We start from the raw sequence: 12,408 nt of genomic DNA on the forward strand, positions 1-12,408 counted from the left end.
AATCCACCTGATGTGAAGAACTGACTCAATGGAAAAGACTCTGATGCTGGGAAAGATTGAGGGCAGGAGGAGAAGGGGATGACAGAAGATGAGATGGTTGGATGGCATCACCGACTCAATGGACATGAGTTTGGGTGAACTCCGGGAGTTGGTGATGGACAGGGAGGCCTGGCGTGCTGCAGTCCATGGGGTCACAGTCAGACATGACTGAGTGACTGAATTAACTAACTAACACAGCATGTGGGATCTTAGTACCCTGACCAGGAATCCCACGCCCCCTGCATTGGAAGTGCAGAGTCTTAACTACCACCAAGGAAGTCCCAAATGCATCATTTTGATAAATGTATCGTTCCATACGTGTGAATGCTGTGGCGAGTTTAATGACATTATGAACTCGCTATTTTGAGAATGCCTCATCCAGATTTCTTCTGATCACCAAACCAAAGAGGCTCATTTCAGCCTTTCATAAATTGAATATCTTCTTTCTAGAGTGGCAGAAAATTTAAATTCCTCTATTGTGTATACATAATCTCAAGCCTATCAATTTCCTTCCTGTAGTTCAGAAGGTTTTAAAACTAATGTTCTGTCAAGAACTTTGGGAAATAAAATGTTCCAGAAACAGTCAAATGACATTATTTGTATTCTGTGCCTAACTATGGGATTCATTTTTGAATCCAAGCATCATCACAGTGGCAAACAGTTGTGAGTTCTGCCAGATCCATGCCGTTCATTCTTTTGTGGGCACCACCCTTCCCAGTATAAGACTGAGCTAATGCTCCTCAGCAGGGAAAACAAATCACTCATCCATCAGTTCATTAGAGTCTGGTATTACACTCCTATTGTCTACTCTAAATCTTTTGTTAAGCTCTCTGTTAAATGAGCTGTTAAATGGTAATATTTAGATTTTCATCATTCTATTTGAATTTTACAGGTCTTAAATCATCAGGAACTAATGCTGAATTAAAAGTTTTCAATACCTGACATGTAAAACTAAAGGATTAGGAAAACTATTTTAGTTAACTGCTTTTCATAAGAAAACCATGAACTCTCACAAATTATCACGTCCTTTCCTCTCATAGGTATAATCCACCATTTGTCTTAAGTGATAACACATATACTTGTGGTCCAATGCAAGTGACACCTCACATTTCCATAGAGATAGAGGATGCAGAGCTCTCCTGCACGTATCTGCTGCCTTCTTGTGGTCCTCATGCGTCAGAAGGGTCTTTTCTCCACAGATTCCCCACAAGTCTCCAGGCTGGTTTCTGCAAGGGCTATCTTTTCATTTGTCTTATGCTGTTCACCCTTGATCAAATATGCCTCATTTTTCAGAACGAACTTTAAAATATGTTCAGAGGGTAGCATTTTCTACTTGTCCATTTGCGATCCATTATGAGGAAACTCTTCTTACAACTGAAAACATATTAAGTAAAGCAGTGATTTTCAAACCAGTTTTTAACGTAAGGGTCTTTTTTCCCCCCAAAACAACATCTTATGCAGGAACCTGGATTTATAAAACCGACAGATACAGGCTGCTCTGCCTGAAGCCCCAAGGGAAGGGGATGTACGGCCACCTCCCTTTTGGCCTCCTTTTAGCATTCTGCAGCTGACCCTGAGACACCTCCTATGAAGCTTGAATTCATGCCTCACAAATTATTCAGCATGCTGACTCTGGTACTTGCAAAAAGGCTGTTGACAGCTAGTGACTTCTGAACCAGTGCTGCCTGGGGTCACAACAGCCAGAGCCCCACTATTACGGAATGTGGTGGCTTGAGCCGGGTGATGGAACCTGGTAGTCACCAAGGAGAGTCCTGTCTGGCAGGTGGGGTCCTTGGGGGAAGAGGCCCAGAATGTTTCCTGGAGCAGCCACTCCTGTTTGCTGTAGGCTCTGCTCTCCCAAGACCTTCACCAGGAAGTTGATATACCTCATGGCCAGGCGAAGTGTTTCATTTTTGCTCAGCTTCTTGTCCGGAGGGTGAGTGGGGATGAGCTTCCTCAGCTTGGCAAAGGCGCTGTTGACGTTCTGCTGCCTCCACCGCTCCCTGGTGTTCGTGAAGATCTTTCTGGTCATGTTGGAGTTCCTGAGACAGGAAAGAGAAAGGGCCCTGGGGGCCAGCACCTTGTCAGAGGCCTCCTGGGTAGCCCATGTCCTGCCAGGAGCTTAAGTTGTTCATCTTCTCCACCCAGATCTTAGGGGATGTGCTGCCTCATTTCCAGGTGTTGTGGGTCTTCCTGTGACAAGAGAAGAAAATGTGGCAGAAGAAAGGGCAGGGTAAGAACACCTCCTGTCAGCTTTTCTCGCCCTGGTTGTTTCGCAGCCTCCAGGTAAAATGGTTGTTTTATGCTAAGACTCCCATTATTTCTTTTATAACCAACTCTTCCTAAGTGTTCAGAATCAGGCAGAGTGTAGGACTGAGTACACATGTGAATAAAACATATATTTGTTAATAGGGAGTTGAATTTAGACTCTTTAAAAAGGGGGCTGCGATCCTAGGTTTCATTTACAACATGACATCTGGAATGAAGAAGGTGACAGCACAACTCTCTTGGCGGGTCGAATTTATCTGCAGGATTGGGCGCACTGTGTAAGAGCTAAAATGTCTAGGCCAGAGCACAGTTAGAGGAGGATGAACAGGGTGATGAAGAATCTTGAAGCTCAGTTGTAGGAAGAATAGCAATGGGGTTATTTAGCATGACAAACAAAGGAAAGGAGTAGGTGAGGGGCGACAATTTGACATGGATGCTGTAGATAGCCAGGCTCCCCAAGGTTGAATTTGGATGATCTTTCCAGCTGTAGGCGAGGTGATTATTATCACGTATTGCCAATCCTAATCGTGCCATTTTTTCCTCTGAGAGGCATGGGCCCCTTTGTTCAGGTGGCTTGGATTAACATACATCAATGGGAATGTTTATGGCACATCAGGAAATAGGCCAAAACCCAGCACCAGACGTTTGGTACCCTTGGCTCATAGCTATCGGTTTGCCACCTGCCCCAGTCTCAGCAACCTGGGCAGAGGGTCCCTTCCTGTTCCCCACACCACCACCCCCGACCCAAAGAGTAGTAACTATTCTCAATCCCATACCTATCTGTCCCATGAGTTCCCTCCTCACTGTCTTCTTGCCTATTTCTACACAATCTTTAAAGAGCAGATTAAATCCTCTTTTCCATTCCTACAAACCCTTCCAGGCCATTCCAGAGCCTCCCATATCCTTCCCTTGCTGAATTCCTGCAGCCACTGCTGGTAGACAAAGGCTATTAGGAGAATTAAGTAAGTTTAATATTTATAAATCACTTTCAACAGTGCCTGACACAACAGTAATGGCTATAAAAGTGTTGAGGAGTAAATACAACAAAAATGTTTATAAATAAAAATGACTTGTGAAATACTGAATTGTGAAGACTGGGGTGAAGGTAATATCTTGTTTTTCTATGACAAGTCTGGTTTTACAACCTCTTGGCTCTTGCTGCCTTTGTTCCTTTATTTTAAACCTTCCTGTAGACCTGCTCTGTGCTAGGCCTGCTCTGCTAGCTGGGTTTGTGGACTTGGCTGGATGGGATACTTGTGCTCAAGGAGCTTATTGGATGGCCTGATGGAGAAGGTGGCACATACAGAAGAAACACTTAAGAATCACAGGACAAGGTCCCACACACTAAGGGCCAAATCTAGAGAGACACTTGCTGACTAGAGAAAAGTGTCAAAGGATCATGTCAAGACCAAAATGATCAGGTCAACACTGCTGAACTTTTCCCGAAATTCTACCTTTCTTCTACTTTTATTTGGGCTTTTCTGATGATATGAGGGGCTTCCCCAGTGGCTCATAGGTAAAGAAATCTGCCCGCAATGCAAGAGATGTAGGAAACTCAGATTTGATCTCTGGGTCGGAAAGATCCCCTGGAGGAGGGGATGGCAATCCACTCCAGTATTCTTATCTGGAGAATCCCATGGACAGAAGAACCTGGTGGGCTGTAGTCTATAGCGTCACAAAGAATCGGAAATGGCTGACTGAGCACGCACGCATGCACACACAAGGATATGAGTCTGTAGGTGAACACTGAGTATCTGACATGGGTTACAGACAAGCAACATATGGAATATCAGGAAGTTGGCAGGTGCCTCTCAAAATGCCAGCTTCCTTCCATAACTGTTGTTTGTGTTAATGGCCCACCATTGCAGGAAGGAGTTGGAGGGTTATCGATTGGCACCTATGGTAATGAAAGGGTGGGCCCATTTTTTTTTTTTTTCTATCTCCTCAGGCTAATCTTTTTTTTTTTTTTTTAGTTGGAGGCCAATCACTTCACAACATTTCAGTGGGTTTTGTCATACATTGATATGAATCAGCCATGGATTTACACGTCTTCCCCATCCCAATCCCCACTCCCACCTCCCTCTCCACCCGATTCCTCTGGGTCTTCCCAGTGTACCAGGCTGGAGCACTTGTCTCATGCATCCCACCTGGGCTGGTGATCTGTTTCACCATAGATAGTATACATGCTGTTCTTTTGAAATATCAGGGTGGGCCCATTTTATTTGAAAAGGACCTAAAGAAGTGATTTGTTGAAGCCCTAGTGACTTGTGAGAAAGCAGATCCTTTTCTAACTTAATAAACACTTGGAACTTCTGCTCCAGAACTTTTCTTCTATTCCAGTGGCCCTTGACTTGGGCTGCTTATTGGATTCACCCAGGCTGCACCCCAGACCAATTTAATAAAAGTTTCTGGGGGCATTGGTATTTTTTAAAACTCCCCACGTGGATCAGCTTGGTCCTCCAGGAAGCAGATGTCAAGCTGGAGTTGGATGTACAACTAGCAGTTTATTGGGAGTTAAGGCCCATGAAAGATGAAAAAAGAAAAGAAAGACTTGGACCAAGAATGTCTTCAGACTGCAATGCACATCTGACACTTGCAAAATCAAAGCAGGGAGGCTGCAGGACTGGTCAGAAGAGCCTCAGGCTGTAATACAGAGCTGGAAAAGTGGCAGCCAACCCAACAGGGAGCTCTGGGGCAAAAAGTTTGTAAAAGAGACCCTATCAGGCAAGAATTGCCAGGTCCTGGCAACGCTGCCACACTCACTCATAGGCTGGGGGCTATCTGAAGAACGGAGGCCCAGTCCTGAGTCCCGTCAGCACTGCTACTGATGGCTGTCAGCTAACTGCACTCCTTGCAGCTGAACTGCAAGTTTTTTCCTGAAGTGAGGTATCAACAGCGCACCCCTCACATGATCTCCATGTGTGGCTAATGCTAAGAACATTGCCTTACTCTCCAAATAGGAGCTCTGAGACCTAGCAAAACTATGTTTAAGAAGGAAGCAGTATTTTGGGGATTAAGAATGACAAACTATTAATATTACGTAAAATATCAGCTAGAAGGATATATGCCCCCAGGACATTTCCCCATGCAGGTTCTTGTTGACTTTCCTGCTTCTGCCTGGGTAGGAGAGGCCAGTGCTGTGCTGAGAAGCCAGCGGTGAGCAGAATCATGGCAGCTCAAGGTCACTGGCTGACCTCAGACCCCCTCTGGCTTTCTCCATCAGCCACTTAGGTTTACTTCCTCTATCTCTGTAGAGACACCCCGGTTGGATCCATGATCCAATACAGTCACATGTACTCCAAACTTTACTATCAACAATTACTGACCCTATGCGCCAGACACTCTACTGGCTACTGGACACTGAGGAGCCTCTGCCCTATGACATAGATGGGAAGCCCAGGGTCTGTAGGAGCAGAGAAATAGCACCTAACTCAGGCAATCCAGGGGACCTACAATCTGAAGGGGGTGATACCCAAGGCCTCTTTCTGTGCTGAAACGCCATGATGCCCTGCCTTTACCTTTTATCTACTAAAGTGAAAGTCACTCAGTCATGTCTGAGTCACTCTTTGCGACCCCATGGACTACAGAGTCCATGGAATTCTCCAGGCCAGAATACTGGAGTGGGTAGCCTATCCCTTCTCCAAGGGATCTTCCCAACCCAGGGATCGAACCCAGGTCTCTCACATTGCAGGTGGATCCTTTATCAGCTAAGTTGCCAGGGAAGCCCAAGAATACTGGAGTGGGTAGCCTATCCCTTCTCCAGTGGATCTTTCTGACCCAGGAATCAAACCAGGGTCTAACCTGGCCTTTGTATCTACAATGAGCATTGTCGGACCTGTACCCAACTATACCTAAAATATGAAAGTGTGAACCTAAATCAAGGGAATTTTTAAGACTATCCAGTTTTGCTCACATTGAAACAGGCTGCTTTGCAGCCAGGACTGTAGGAGTAAAGTTACTTTTAAGCTTCTCTTGTCACAAGAGGCCTTAGCTTATTCACTAGTCCCATGGGAGGGTAATTTTCAAGCTGGGAAGAAAAGATTAGCCAGGATAAACTAACTGGGTTCTCTTCTGAGACAGCTCCATCCTATTGTGAGAAGCAGAAACAGGGAGGAGAGAAGGCAGGCTTCTGAAACGCAGCCTTGCCATTTCTAGGAGGTGCTTAATAATTACTTGTTGATTTATCCTCAAGTGTGTTACTCTCCTTCTCCACATTGGGAAATAAAAATCAGTGATTCAACAAGCTGGAAAAACTCAAAGTAGAGGTGACTGGAAAATTATTATTTATTAAATCAAAGGAAAACGACATTTAGTGTTTTTCCTGTTGCAAGTATTGATCGCTGCAAATCTTGATTCAGAGTACTTTAAGAGCTTCAAAAATACTCGAGATGCCCCCAGAATCAGACAGCATCAGACAGATGTTGAAACAGAGGTGCAGTTCTTTGTCCCAGGTCACATAGCCCAATGTAGCAGAGCCTGTGTCCCAAGCCTGAGTTACCACTGACGCTGGCTGAGTCAGGGCCAGGGAAGCCCAGGGACAAATTTCATCTCAGAACAATTATTTCAAATACATAAAAGGAAAAGTCTTCTCAGAATAAGAAGTTAAAAGGCATGAGTTAAAATACACAGACACATAAAATAACCAGTTATACTTCATAGTTATTAGAATAATTCTAAAATGCAAAACAATAAAACCTATGCTTCACTTTTAACACATTAAATAATTAGATTTGTCACCATCATTTCTAACTGGTGATTGGTAAGTGATTTCTTCAGAAGATCAGCAACATCTGTAACAAGAGTTGAAAGTGTCTGTGATTTCTATTGATGACAAAGGCATCAGCACTGCTACTGCCACTGTAGTTTATTCATAATAAACTACATAAACATTCATAAATAAAGGAAATATTCAATTTAGATGAAAGGTTAGTAGATAAAAAGATGTAATTTAGAACCCCCTGAGTTTTATCCACACACGCCTGGGTGGGTAGGTGTTATGGGCCAAAGGTTAAGAATGCCTGGATAGGAGGAATGTCACAGTAAATTGAATAGGAATATAGGTGAGCACAAACTTCTGTTTATAACCTGTTACCACAGAAGGTAACAGGTTACTGGAGAAAAGAACAACATTATGCCCCCTGAGAAGGTGACCACTACCTGCGACAGGTGCTGCTCCTTTTTCGTGTGGGTGTTTTCTGGACATGGAGCCCAGGTCAGCTAGAAAGATGGCAGCACAGAAGTACAGACAGCTAACGTTCCTACAGTGGCCTGTGCCAGGCATTCAGGCTCACACTGCTCTTTTCTCGTAAGATGTCAAATTTCTCTTCCTGGCATTTGGTCCTGTGTATTTCTCTCTTCTTTCATCTCTCTTTGAAAACATGGCACAGAAGGACAGTAGTGAAGGGTGGTTTATACAGTTGGGTTTGGGGAAGGTGCCTAACCTCACACACCAGGCACAGGTTTGCGTTTAGAAGTTGCTATAGAAGTAACACAGGCTAACTCAAAGGAGGAAAAAAAACCAAACCGTACACAAGTGATAAAGCAAAAAAAGTCCCCCTCCCTTATCCATCTGCCTATTCAAACTCACTCCCCAGCAGTAACCTTGGGGTGTGTTTATATAATATATCCTCTATAAAAAAAAAAACAAAAAAATCACAATACATGCTATTATGCAATTACTTTTTTCACCAGACAGCTCTGGATGTTGATATTCTAAACAAGTACATTAACTGTGAATGCGGATCTTTGGGTAGGCTCCCGGTGCACTGGGAGGGCCACCTGTTTCAAAACAGCGCCGCTCTACACCTGCCTTCGCCGCCCACGCCCACCCGACCCAACCAGCTGCCCTTGACCGCTTCACTTCCCAGCTTTTCCCTTTTTCTATTTATAATTCTTGCTCCCCCTTGCCTGTAGCGCCTGCCCTGAGACTAAGTTCAGGCATTCTGGAGAAACATCAAAGTTTCTCACCTGCCAGGTGTCCAGGAGTCGCTCACCCCAGCTCAGAAGCTGCCAAGACGGCCCTCGGAGACGCTCCTGGGTGTCTGGGACATCACACATCAAGGCTCAGCAGCCCCGCCGACACGCTCTAGGTACCCGCCAGGCTCCCCCCGAGCTGCACCACGGCCCCTGCTCCGCGGAAAATCCCCAGGTCTTCTCACCGAGTCCCCTTAGTAGCTGCCACGAAGTCACCACACCCTTGCCCTCCGCGGCCAGTGCGGCTCGGACTGGGGAACTGCGCCAGAGCCTCGCTGGCGCCCAAACCGAGCAGCGCCCCCAACCCTCTTGGAGTCCACGCACCTCCGCTCCCGCGCCGCAGTTGTCGCCCTCGCCTGGGCGCTGCGCCTCTGCCACTGCCTTTATAGACACAGCCTTTTGTCTGGGGACCCACGGGGCCCCTTCCCCGCCCTGGACTCCCGCAGGTCCCTCCCATGCCCACCCTCCATCCCCACATCCCCGCTTCCCAGGACCAGTCTCCCTGTGTCCTAGAAACCGAGCAGAGGCGGAAGGAGAAGCCAGCTTTGTGTAACCTTTGGGGACGCGAGGGGGTCCTGACACTCACCCGGACTACAGCATACCCCGGAGGGCGGAGTGCAACTTACCAACCCTTTTCTACAGTGTCTAAAACCTCCGGAAGTGCGTGCCCCGCGGTTAACTCATCAGATGTCAGTTAATTAAGCCCCAGTGAGTCTCCAACTGTAGTTCAAGAACCACTTACTCCAGAATCATGGGTGAGGGAAGGTATAGACCTCAACAGCCACAGCCAAGACCACCAGATCAGGTTTTCTGGGGATAAGGTTAGAAATCTGCCTTTTTACTAAGTGTCCCAGGAGATTAACATGCACAGAGAAGTTTAACAATCACAGCACTGGACAGATTTCCAGACTTATTCATCCCATGTTCCAGAGTGCCTCCTCATTGGTCTTCCTGCTTCTGTACTTTCCTCTTTCCATCTATTCTCCAGCATCACCCAGAATGATCCTTTGAAAACCCAAGTCAGGTTCCTGTTGCTTCTCACTCAAAACCCTCCTCTGGCTCCCCATTTCATTCAGAATTAAGCTGAAGTCTTAACATTGGCTCCCAGATGCTCTTTACCTGACTTGTCTATTCCTTCTCTGCCTGAGAAGAAGCTGAAGAAGTGTACTCAGCTCTAGCCACTCTGACCTCTGTAGTTTGACAAACATTCCAGGCACCCTCCTGCCTCAGGGCCTCTGTTTCCACTGTCTGCAACACTCTTCCCTCAAAATCCAAGTAGTTCCCTCCCTCACTTCCTTTGATTCATTCAGAAATTATTAATACTGAGTGTCTACTATACTATAAGCCACTTCCTATTACAGGCACTGGGGTTCAAACAAAGCAGACACAAATTTCTGCCCTCAAGGAGCTAACATTCTTCAGGTCATTGCTCAGGTCTTCTCAATGAAGATTCTCTGACCACAAGGTCTAAAACTGCACCTTCACACACACAGGGCTCTGCATCTTCCTACCCTGCTTTATTTTTCTCCTTAGCACTCACCCCTATGTAGTAATATTTTACTTATTTGTTTTGTCTGTCTCCCCAGTCCCACTGAATAGGCATTCTTCAAATGCTGGTTGATAAATCAAACTTCTAGGTATCATACTCTCTGAGGGTACCAGCATAGGATTTAGCACAATAAATTCACAGATGCATTAATGCTTAGTGGATAGGAGCAAAGGACTCTGGATTTGCATTACCCGGGCTGAAATCCCCTATCTGCCCATATATATGACCGTAGGCAAATCATGTAACTTCTCCCTACCTCAATTTTCCTCATCTGTAAAATGGGGACAAAAACAGGGTCATGAGGACTAAATGAGAAAAACAAAACAGGTAAAGAATTTAGCACTGGGCCTAGCACACAGTCAGACTAACGCAAATTTTACTGATTAATCACATTATTGTTACAACTACTGGCTCCCCTCCTTGTGAGAGGATTGTCATGTGACTGGCAGTGCTTCCCTGTAGGTAATTTAGGTAAAGAGACAGCTTGCTTCCTTCCAGGCTTGGCCATGTGACTTGCATCAGACAATGGAATGTGAATGGACTTGACTTGCTGGTAATGGAGTAGAAGCTTTAAGAGTGATTGCTGATTGAGCTCAGTCATGAGAAAGTCATGTTGGGGGTTGCTCTCTGAAGAAACAAACCCATAGCCAACCCCAGCCTTCATAACATGAAACAGGAATAAATCTTTGCTGTTGTAAGCCACTGAGATTTGGGGGTTGTTTGCCCCCCTCTTCAAAAAAAAAAAAGAATACAGTTCTTATTATAAACAAGAAAGCTATTGCCCAAATTGCTAGGTTCTCAGAGGGCAGGAAAGTTAAGAAAGTTCTATATCTGCCTTCAAGGAGTTAGTTCACAGTCTTTGGGAGGAAGAGGACATGACAAAAATGACCAAATACAAGGCAGGCAGTCCTGAGTGCCAGAGAGTATGAAATTGGAGGTAGGGAGGCAAAGATTCTAGCCGGAGGATCAGCAATTGCTTGTGAGAAGGATGACATTTAAACTAGGCCTTGAGGCAGGGCTGCCTCTGACATTTGTGGACCCAGGACAAGGGCACAAATGGAGACTCCTGACCCATCCCCATCCCTTTTCTCTTCCCACCTCAAGCTGTCCTGCTCTGTGAGGGGCCTGGTATATAACGAGGACTCCCAGCCCACATGGACCTAAGGAAAAGGCCTGTGTAGGTTCTGACAATGGACTCAAGGCCATTTGAGCAGAAATGCTGGGGTTCTGGATACAGAGTGTGATCTAAATTCAGGGGTCCCTGATACCCTGAGTGTGGTCTAGAATGTGGGAAATGGGCAGGTAAATGGTGGGCACAGGAGGGGGGCCAGAGCAGGGCAGGGCCATCTAAAGCACGGAACCCAAGGCAGGGGCCTGGGTCACCCGGGTACAAGAGTGGGAGATGCTGGGTAGGAATTACACATGCAGGAGTGGAGGGGAGGGCAGTCCATGTTATTGCTGGTTTTATAATTTTTGAAATGGGGAAACCATTTTGGTACAGCATTCCATTAGCAGTGATTCTTCAGCGTGCTGTGCTGTCTTCCCTCCTGGTCCCACAGTGTCTTCCTTCCCTGGTCCCAGAGAGTTTAGGGGCGAGGTCTTGCAGGGGAAGGGGTTGAAGTAGGAATTTACATAATCCGATTATTGGGGGATTAGGCTTGGGCAGCTAAACGCCTCTGTGTGCTTGAGCTAAGACCCTTACTATTCATGGCTCTCACCGCCCCCTGGAGAGACTGCACCTGCAGGAGGGAGGTGGGGACAGGGTCCTGGGGAGGGACTAGGGGGCTGGGGAGAGAAGTAGGTCGTTAGGAGGGCTCGGGCTTTGTTAGCCTCTCTGATTCTGCTGGCTTAATTGATCTGTCTGGATTAGCCTGTGATGCTGGATCTCTAGTCCTGTGTGCTGGGGATGTCAGCTTCAGGAAAGAACAAACTGAGGTTTTCAGAAGGGATTCCGGTTAGCCCAGGTGATTGTGGGCTAAGGTCATTTTGGCTGAAGGTCAAGCATCAGCTCTATCCAGTCTTAAAACTCTCTTCTTCCCTGTTCATCTTAACCCCTTCCCAGTCCCTAATTCTGCACTATCCAGGCCCCAACGCATCCATCTTTTTCTCCATTTATCCAGTTATACATCCAGCTCTCCTTCCATCCATTTATTGTTAAGCTTCCATCAGTTTATTCATCACATGAATTAGCTGGTTCTTGACAGTTAATAGAAATTACTAGTCAATCCTAGATAGGTTTTGTTCCTTCAAGTGTGCTACCTTTCAAGTTAATTTTGGTACTTTGACATAGAAAACTTTGACATTTTCACATTCATTAATAAAGTGTTATATACAGTTATTCAAAGTTCTCAAAAATATCTCAGTATTTACTTTATCACCTTTCTCATTCCTTATATTAGATGTTTATGACTTCTCTCTTCTTTATTAGCTTTGCAGAGCTTGTCCATTTTTCTTTTAAAAAACTACCTCTGTGGTTCATAATTTTTCTCATTTTCTAATGTATTAATTTATACTACCTCTTTTAAATTTTTTTGGACTTTCTAGGTTCCATCTTCTTTTAAAAATGGGTGTAACTGGTT

The 12,408-nt window shown here is 45.6% G+C and overlaps 2 protein-coding genes across 4 annotated transcripts in view; both read right to left on the reverse strand.

Annotated features, from left to right (window-relative positions):
* Positions 1-1,409: 1,409 nt before the first annotated feature.
* TAL2 (TAL bHLH transcription factor 2) lies at positions 1,410-2,071 on the reverse strand. The gene has a single exon (XM_061163506.1). It carries the CDS (start codon positions 2,069-2,071, stop codon positions 1,754-1,756), a length of 318 nt encoding a protein of 105 aa, XP_061019489.1. The 3' UTR covers positions 1,410-1,753.
* The window catches only part of FKTN (fukutin), an 88,431-nt gene continuing 78,080 nt past the window's right edge, over positions 2,058-12,408 (reverse strand). The window contains exon 11 of one of the 3 annotated variants that reach the window (XM_061163505.1): positions 2,058-2,105. In XM_061163505.1, the coding sequence (XP_061019488.1) occupies positions 2,068-2,105 (38 nt within the window). In that variant the 3' untranslated portion in view covers positions 2,058-2,067. Of the gene's footprint in view, positions 2,233-12,408 lie in introns of all 3 variants that reach the window. The other 2 variants (XM_061163504.1, XM_061163503.1) reach the window with 2 other exon arrangements.

The sequence above is a fragment of the Dama dama genome, chromosome 16, assembly GCF_033118175.1.
Source record: "Dama dama isolate Ldn47 chromosome 16, ASM3311817v1, whole genome shotgun sequence".
NCBI lineage: Eukaryota > Metazoa > Chordata > Mammalia > Artiodactyla > Cervidae > Dama > Dama dama.